The 9675-nt window shown below is 35.4% G+C and overlaps 2 protein-coding genes across 2 annotated transcripts in view; both read right to left on the bottom strand.

The window, feature by feature from the left end:
• Positions 1–5057, bottom strand: part of LOC107677355 (cadherin-related family member 2-like) — a 9991-nt gene extending 4934 nt beyond the window's left edge. The window contains exons 1-7 of the mRNA XM_016472235.1: positions 5045–5057; positions 4814–4885; positions 4654–4703; positions 4372–4529; positions 4147–4243; positions 3973–4061; positions 3749–3814 (exon numbers count right to left, since the gene is read on the bottom strand). Coding sequence (XP_016327721.1) covers positions 3749–3814; positions 3973–4061; positions 4147–4243; positions 4372–4529; positions 4654–4703; positions 4814–4885; positions 5045–5057 — 545 coding nt within the window. The remainder of the gene's footprint in view (positions 1–3748; positions 3815–3972; positions 4062–4146; positions 4244–4371; positions 4530–4653; positions 4704–4813; positions 4886–5044) is intronic.
• A 187-nt stretch (positions 5058–5244) lies between these two features.
• On the bottom strand, positions 5245–8553 carry LOC107677361 (cadherin-related family member 1-like). Its single transcript, XM_016472240.1, has 8 exons — positions 8366–8553; positions 7914–7979; positions 7603–7668; positions 7357–7496; positions 7132–7185; positions 6961–7050; positions 5504–5593; positions 5245–5424 (listed from the first exon to the last, which is right to left on the bottom strand). Exons 2-8 carry the CDS (start codon positions 7963–7965, stop codon positions 5284–5286), a joined length of 633 nt encoding a protein of 210 aa, XP_016327726.1. The 5' UTR covers positions 7966–7979; positions 8366–8553; the 3' UTR covers positions 5245–5283.
• Positions 8554–9675: the final 1122 nt, after the last annotated feature.

The raw sequence follows: 9675 nt of genomic DNA, 5'->3' as shown, positions 1-9675 counted from the left end.
ATATATATATATAAAAGAAACACCTGTTGTGCTCCATTCACGAAAGAAAATTATATGAATTGGAACATTTTTGGGATGAGCTATGCCTTTAACAACAGAACATACTATGAAAGAAATGAAGAAAGCACATTTTAATGGACCATATGAAGCAATAGAACGCACCTTCAGTACTGTCACTCCTCTTCTCAGTTAAAACATCCACCACCTTGGCATTCAAGAACACTTTATCACATTTCTCGTAGTCAATAACATAGATGGTATTAGTTATTACTTCACCGTTAAGCTCAACTTTGAACCACTCTTCGGGACATGGACCTCTGCTGCCATTGCACTGGCATTCAGTAGAATCAAGCTCATATTCTAGAAAGTGTTCAGTGTCCACATCTTTGCCTTTGATTGTGCCCAGAGGCATTGACAAGGTGCTGTTCTCTTTTACATTCAGGACCATGTCGGATGGGAATTCAGGCGGAGTGTCGTTCACATCAACCACTATTACTTTGACTGTAGTCTTAACCTTTTGCTGACCCAAGTCTGAGGCCTCTACCATTAGATCGTATGTCTTCCGTTCACTTTCGTAGTCCAGCTCAACAGCAGGATCAACAGTGATGTTTCCCCTGTAACCTCCACTGATGGCCTCAGAAAATAATATGAAACTTCCAAAACTGCCATCAGTAATGCTAAAGAAGATACGGTTATTGAAGTCTGATTGGTCGGCATCGTGAGCCCGCAAAGAGCCAACCCATATGCCTATAGAGGGGGGACAAAAAGTTGACAGTTCTTGCTAAATGTTCATATTTAAAAAATAATAATACAGTTCTGGAAATGTACTAAACAATTACTTAAAATCATACTGAAATTTGTTCAGAAAAAGCACAAGTTACTTGCCCCTTTCACTTTCCTTTACTTTAAATTCGTAGGGAGCAGGATCAAGGTACCTTGGAGAATTGTCATTTTCATCCTGGGAAAAATAGAAAGAAAAAATTAGTTACTTAAGTTTACAAGTTTATTTATATACATTTAAATGTATACATATAATTGCAAAGACATCAATAAGTGGTCTTAAAATTAATCTCTAGCTATAAAAATGCTGCATTCTCACCCCAATGTTGATGGTCACTTTGGCTGTGGAGGACAGGGATGGTGTGCCCATATCTGAAGCGATCACCACCAACTCAATCACACCATCTGGGGCAAGGTCAATAGCCTCACGGTCCAATAGACCACTGTTTTTAAGCAAACCAGTGTCTTTGTCTATGGTAAAGTTACTACTGAATGGGCTGTCGTCAATGCGATACTGGATTTTTCTGTTTGGTGTACCTGGGTCGTCTCCGTCTCTAGCCTATCAAAAATAAATAAATAGGTCTTCCATTAGAGACATAGATACTTCCGCTACATTTATTTACTTGGCAAAGCAACTCACAGTGAACTTAAGGTATACAGTTTTTTTCTGTGTTCCCTGAAAATCAAGTCCACGACCTAGGTGTTGCCTGCACCATGCTCTACTACTTACATGAGTAAGAGTGGCATGCAAAACATTCACACAATCTCTCTTCATCATTTCAGATGTCTATGGTGCTTTCTCAATCACTATTACATCCATAAAGTTACCTGGATTGTAAGCTCTAACATTTGGTTCTCTTGTACATAGGCCTCATAAAGTTCTCTGTTCATTTCTGGTGTCTGATCATTAATATCCAGAATGTTGATCATCACAACAGTGGTACCAATCTTGCCATCTGAATCTATGGCCTGCAAGGTGGGTGAGTAGGAATTGGTGCCTTCTCTGTCAAGAAGCTTTCCATTTTTTACAAAGATAGTTCCAGATTCTGGAAGAACATCGAATAACTCCCGCCTGATGTTATTTTAAGGGAAAAAAAAGAAAATTACATCTTAAGTCTTTTTTATGGCAAACTTGCAATGACTAACTAACTGAGTAATTTTGTCCTAACCAAATGATAGCAGACTGAATATTCAACATACATGTTTTCGGGCATCAATTTGTAAGTGAGTTTGCCTTCATCCAAGGCATCTTCATCTGTTGCCTGTCAAACCAGAAGATCAATCAATCTTAGTCAAGTCATGTCAAGTCAAGTAGCGCTTTTAACAATACAGATTGTGTCTGTATTGTTTAGTCACCACGAAAAGGAAAAGTGAGCAAATAGAAGATATTTTGCTTACAGTAATGATGCCCACAACAGTTCCATCATCACAGTGTTCATCAACAGAAAACTCATAAGCATCCTCCTCAAACTCAGGAAAGTTGTCATTTACATCATTGATGTTAATGATGACAGAGGCCATAGAGGTGAAGTCTGCACTAGCATCTTCAGTAATAATCTGGTGAGATATAACAAAGTATTAAAAATGCTTTTGATTATAATTTTGTCTACTGCAAAAAGGTTTCAAACAGATAGATAGACAGACAGACAGACAGACAGACAGACAGACAGATAGATAGATAGATAGATAGATAGATGGATAGATGGTGTAACTACGGTTCGACAAAACAGTTCAAATCTGCTCATAAGTAAGTTAAAATGGCACGGTTGCATCAAAAAATGTGTTTTTATATCAGTTTTGCATTTGTTAACACTATCGGGTAGGTTTAGGGTTGGGTTTGGTGTAGGGCATATTTCCAACACGACAGAGCATTAACTTTTAGCGACAGTCCCCGGATATTTGAATTCTGAATCGCCGCAATACGTACCTGAAGAAACGCAATAAAAACACAGCAATACGTACCTATATCAACGTAATAAAAACGTGCCAGGGTGGACGTATTGAACCCGTGTTTTAGCGCCACTCAGTGGACATTTCTCTTTGAAACTGCGGCGAAACGTGCAGTAAGGTACGTAAAAACGGTGTTGCAGAAATGTACACAGAGGTACGTATTTTTATGAGACTGGGTTGACTTATTCCTAATCTGGTTGTCAAATAAACCTGGCATTGTATATTACAAAGCATTTTTTTCCTCTTTTGTAAGTCACTTTGGATAAAAGCATCTGATATATGCATAAACACAATGCAAATGTAAATGTATTTTAAATAATGTATTTAAATTTTTTTATATAGTTTTAGTTAACAATGACAACACTGAATATTTTTTAAAATGTCTCGTTTTATATTCCACAGAGGAAATAAAGTTATACAGGTTTGGGGGAGTAAATTCTGACAATTTTTGGGTCCCTTGAGCAGTAATAGAAATATAGTATAAATACACTGTAAAAACCGATATAATCAGTGTCAGTGAGTCATGGCAGCTTATGTTTTTATATAAACTCATCAAAATATGTTGAGCTATTTCAACTGTTTTTATAAGTAACATGAGATTCAACTTGATTTTTTAAAAGTCAGTTTAAAATCATTTAAGTTAAAATGACTTATACGTCTAAGCTGATTAAACTTAAAAACTTAAGTTCAGTTGCTGACTTTTGAGTTGAAATAGATGGAATTTCTTTACAGTGTATATAAAGTTTTGCTGGTCTCTTGCAGCTTAAATCCAGAATTTTCTGTAATTATGCCATATAAAAGGAATGTTTGCTTAATAACAGTAGTACTGACAAGACAGGAAATCTACAGGGAATTTTGAGTCTCTTTGGGAGAGAAAATACAAACTGACTTGGATTTAGTCTATGATGCATATGCCACCTGCTGGATTTCAGGTTTACATGAGTTTGGTGAGATTCAGTTTAGTTTTCTGTATGTGTATGTATATGTATACGTGGGGACATGGGTGATTGAAGCTTACCGGGTAACTGTCTCACTAAACACATTGAAGAATTCAACTGTTGCTTTTGTAGCACTTATCAGAATCCTGTAAAAAAAAATATCAAACACATTTACTCCTTTTGACCTGAATTTTAAAAAAGCATCAAATAAATAATAATAATGAATCATACTCCAGGTGTCCTTTAAAATAGCACTTCTTCACAAATCAATAGATTCAAATCAATCTTAAACAGCATCTCTTACGCTCTGATGTGAGGCAAATTCTCATTGACTTCAGACACAGACGCACTAAATCTGAGACTGACTCTGTAGGAGCTGTCAACTGTGAGAAGCTGCAAAACAACGCAAATAGAAAATGACCAAAATAAACAAGACAATGAATTAATAATAAATTGTATAGGGGTGAGAATGCCTTACCTCAACCACAGAGGTGGAACTGAGTTCATCAGGGTTAGACGCCTTCACCTGCACTATGAACTTTCCTCTTTTATTATTATCCATTGCCTTCTGGGACCTGGACATTATGAAGAGACATTTGCTTGTTTACCTCCAGTTTAGTTAATTTTGACTGTTGCCAATTGAGTAGTTTCTATTTCTTCTGATTCGTGAGTTACAAACAGGTTAGGAATTTTAATTTCTCACCTTATATGTGCACTGAACCTTCCATCAGCATCTTCCTGATCAGCAGAGTCAGCGTAGAGAAACAAACTCTCTGAGGAACTCCCTTCACTGCCGACAAAGTCCACCTTGGTAACTTCAAATCTGGTTTTCTTGTTCTCTCCTGTGTCTCTGTCTGTGGCCTTAAAATGGTAAGAGGAAACAAACCCGGGAAAATACTTTATGGAGATTCAAAGACATTATATTGTAATATAAAAAAGTCCTCAAATGACCTCAAATTGTCAATAAGTAAACTATCACACTTACATAAACTCTGCCGACAGATGAGCCCGCCTCAACTTTCTCAATGACTACAACTAGAGAAACAGAAATATGTTAAAACTTTTTGCATAAACAATATACATTTGCTTATATGACAATCATTTCTTTTCTTTTTTTTTTTTTTTTTTATATAATTTTTGTTTACCATAGAAGTCCTGCAAGACGACAAATTCTGGGGCATTGTCATTGATATCCACAATATTAATAGTGACAACTCCTACAAGCAAGCGAACAATATTTTATTAATATTCAGTGCACTCAATAAAGACCAAAATGATTAAAGGTACTGGTTAATGTGAGTGAGGAAATTGGAAAATACAAAACAAATCTCAATGAGATACATTAAAGTTAAAGGAATTGTGCACCTAAAAATAACTATTCATCCTCATGTCCTGTGTTTTTCTTCATTTTTTAAGTGTTCAATTAAAATGTGAAATCACTTATACCTAATCCTTGTCACATAAATGATTGTATTTGACTATATGTTTTTTTTTTTTTTAAGTAATGAAATACTGCAATGTTTTTATGCATATATTTTTAATTGTACATCCCATTCCACACAGATATTTTCCCTCATTCAACAAGCAGCCCATTGCTTATCTGAATATGATTACTTCATAAATAAATACTCACAGATGCAATGACTTGTATCTGATAGAAAGGACTTTTGTCAGTGAAGCTCAAAGTTCCCGCCAGGACAACAATTCCAGAAGTCTCAGAGATTGAAAATAGGCTAGTCCCTTCATTTGGTGCCACCTAAGACAAACGTACTGTATTATGAATGAAAGTGAGATGTCAATGTGAAAATGTAATTTATGACATGAAGGGAACATACATTATCAATTTTGTAAGTCACAATAGAAGCCATGCCAGTATCCTTATCTATGGCGTTTGCTCTGAACAGTGTACTGCCAACAGGTTCATTCTGTAGGAGGGAATAATAAATAAATAAATGTGAAGAAACAACTCGAACTATCCTGAAAAATAAATAAATAAATAAACAAACACACACACACACACACACACACACTGTCACTTCTTGAAGCTTTCTCTGTGCTAAACCACTCAGACTGAGAGTAAAGTTAAATTAGAGCAGATTCCAGACATAATTAACCAAGCTCACATTCACACAGGATCAACACCATCACAGCTTGTAGATCTTAACGCCTCTTAAATGATTAGTTCACCCAAAATAACCCATTTAGTCATATTATTCATGTTGTCCTAAACCCATTTGTTCCTTTTTTCCGTAAGACGTAGAATTTTGTACAACAATGCACTTGTTACTTTTTTTCAGTGCAATTACAGTGAATGGAAATCGAAACTTTTAAAATTCAAAAGGGACACAATAGCACCCATAAAAAGTATGACTCGTGTGTTATAATCCAAGTCAGTATTATTTGCCATGCCATACGATAGCTTTATGTGAAAAAAAAGAAGAAAAAAACAACTAGATTTAAGTTCTACATTTAAAAAAAAGTTTCTTTCTTTCTTTCTTTTTTTTTTTTTAAACCTCTGCAATCAGATCATTGAGTCAGTTAACCTGACTGGAGAACAGGATTTATGACTGAATCATGGATCAACCAGATCCAGTTCACAAAATAATGACTCATTACATAGCAGACAGATAGGCTACAGTTCTCAAGTTCAACACACTGACTCAATGATCATTAAACAGATCCGAACAAAGAATGGAGAGCGAGGGAAGACGTTTCAGTGAACAATAAATTTATACAGAAGGCCTACTGAAGTTATATTGGCTCCTTTATTGAGGCTACTATGATACTTTTTTTTTTCTTTTGTGGAACTTGGCAGCTTCAGTAGCTATCTTTTACTTCTCAACTCGCTGCTTTGCTTTTTTTCCCCTGTTGCATGAGCGCCGCGTTTTTAAAACAGTACCTTATTCAGCCAATAGGTGGGCTATTGTCAATCAGAAGGTTTCAGCTGATTAGGCCTAATAATAAAACTGTTTGGTGAAATAGAGATCTTATGTCTAACGTCTATGCTAACAACTATGCAAAGTTTACAGTGTGACCTTGTAAAGTTAGTCTATATTTCTGGGGAAATCAAATAAATACAATGCCATATATAGCCTATTTTGTCATTCATGTGCCATTTTTACTTCTTTAAAAAAAATTGAGCCTTAACAAAAGCCCTGTTCTGAAAGACAGGAGGTGAGTAAACAACAAAATTATTGGGTTTAGGTGAATTATTCCTTTGTGTAACAACTGTAAGGTGTTGAGCAGCAACAGCATCCATATTTACATCCTTAATGATAACAGGCTCACTCACCTCTGGAACCTCTTCGTTATAGGGCAGATTTTGGAATACTGGAGCATTATCATTAGCATCTAAAACAGCAATATAAACTGTTTTTGTCACCTAAAATGACAGAAAGACATTTTAGGACTCAGGAGAGTTAATTTTCTGAGCATGGTAATACATCCAGTAGATCCAACTTACATCCGCATAAACGCCATCATTCACCACAACCTCTATGTTTAAGAGGTCATTCGTCTGAAAAAAGAAAACACATAAACATACACAAAGTTAACCGACTGTCTTTTATGTAGAGTAATTGTAATACAAATTGTTGTGGAAATTATTTGAAATTCATAATTTCCAACTGTTGTTCCTTCTTCTCAATTCAAGAATAGAAGGCAGACTTTTAAAATCCCAACAAAATACCTCTCTGTCCAGCATACTCTTGATTGTGACTTCACCAGACGCCCTGTCGACTTCAAAATGACTAGAGTATGTCCCAGTGATACCATATGTTAGAGGGTCACCATCTGGATCAGATGCTTCGATTTGAAACGCAAATTCACCTGCCGGGGAAATGCATAATTAGGAAAATGTTACATTCATGCATACATAAATGCAATATGGGATTGAGCATATAGTTGAGACTGAAATTTGGGCTGATGTACAGACCTACTGGACGATCTTCTCTCACATCTACTACAGCCATGTTAATCGCAGGGACAGAATTACAGTACGCTGCAGAAAACACAAACATGAATCAGCATGTGAGTCAAAAGAAAGCAATTCTAAGACAAAACTCTTATTTAAAACTAAACACATTTGTGAATTCTCCTCTGTAAATGACAGTAAAGCTTAATTCCATTGGCTGCTGTCCACTTAAGACTGTACCATTATTGGATTTGGACTTTGAGCTAGTACAGTGTAACAAGCCACAACTTTTGATCGATGATATGGACACTGACTAATTCTCAGATACTCACAATAAGCTAAAAAAGCAAAAAGGAGAAGTAAAGGTTTCCCCATCTTCCCCATGTTTGTCTGTAAGGCTGAAATATCAAAGAAACAGAACACAAAATCACCATTAAATGCAGAACATTTCCACCTCCAAAATTAGGTGATAAAACAATGATAAGTTTACTATAATGGTTTATTTTTTTCAAATGTTATGAAACACACATGGACACAAGTCTAGAAAAGAAAGATCAATCCAATGCTGCAATTTAGAACAATAATTAATAGTATCAAATCAATCTGCCTTATTTTTTTTCAAGCCATGGAATGGTTGAATGTCATCAATGTCTACAATCAAAATTTACAAACCTATCATTCACAAAAGAATAATCTCCAAAAAGTAAAGCTTAATCTGGGTATAGGCTCTTGATCTACATGCAGTCACTAAGTCAAAAATGATATAAGGCTGATGAAGACTTACTGTGCCCAGTCTGCTCTTTGTACTATTCCAACAAGTGGCGTTCTTCAAATGAGGGAACAATATATAATATATGAGACCTTTGGCTAGTGCATCACTGGCTATTACTGTCCTTTAGTTGTAAACGTTAATCTTTAACATTGCAGCGGAGAAAAGACTGCATGCTCAATACAGTCTTCTCACCCTGTAGACAGATGACAAAGCTGCTTAGTGGCACCACAAAATCAGATCCTAAAACAGTGTTCAGAGAATGGTTTAGCAGAACAACAAGTGTGGGTAGGCAAACAAATGTCACAACAGATTATGTCCAAAATAATCCGGCCAATTCACAAATTCATTCAGCAACTCCTGAGCAAACTTAAAAGACACAAGATTAATGGAGGCTGGAATAGAGAACACAGAAATAACATGGATAGAACTAGGGTTAAAGATATGTTTATTGTTCCTAATTATAACATGAAAAATGGAAAAAAAAAGAAAAGAAAATATTTATTATACCTGATTAGATGAGATCATAAAAGCTAAGAAACCACTTGACAAAGGCATGGCGTTTAGAAGGTACTTACAACCATGTGTCTTTGGATCCAGTTTTTATTTTCTGGCTATTTCTTGGCATATCCCCAGTGAGCTGGACATAATGTGATCTGAGAGATTCCGGGAGCAAATGAGCTCATTAGATATTCAAGAACCTCTGCCCAGCTCTAATGAGCCCGCTTCCCTCATGGGCCTTCATAATTAACGAGAGATGGACAAAAGATTACTCTCCTCTGCGGAGAATCTTTACTGCTACCAAACAAAAACAATGGAGGAACTTTCTCCCGAGACTGACAGAAGAGCTTGTGTGTGTTTGTCTCTAATTGTTTGGTGTTGATCATACTGGACATGCTGTGGAGTGAGGGATCAAAATAAAGCCACTAGAGGCCTGAAGATCAACTAATACTAAAGTCAATTTTATTAGCAGCAACAGAAGCAACATATGCAATATTATGACTTTATACTATTTATAATATTTATAATAATATATATATATATATGTATGTATGTATGTATGTATGTATGTCAAGTGTGTAAATAGTAAAAAAAAATTATACAAAGACTTGTATAATATTATATACAATGATACAGACTTTATACAATAAATACAAAATACAAATAAACTATAAACGGAAAGCATGTATTATTAAGTATTAAAATTAAATATATACTAAATAAAAAAGATGTACATTTAAATATTTATAAGTATTTAAAGCTTAATCTGTGACAGGTTCTGTATGCATCTTTCGACATTGTATAAAGTCAAAATAGAGTGAAAT

This window comes from Sinocyclocheilus anshuiensis, unplaced genomic scaffold (assembly GCF_001515605.1).
Source record: "Sinocyclocheilus anshuiensis isolate Anshui unplaced genomic scaffold, SAMN03320099.WGS_v1.1 scaffold352, whole genome shotgun sequence".
NCBI classification, from domain to species: domain Eukaryota; kingdom Metazoa; phylum Chordata; class Actinopteri; order Cypriniformes; family Cyprinidae; genus Sinocyclocheilus; species Sinocyclocheilus anshuiensis.
This window is presented reverse-complemented; position numbering and strand designations above follow the sequence as displayed.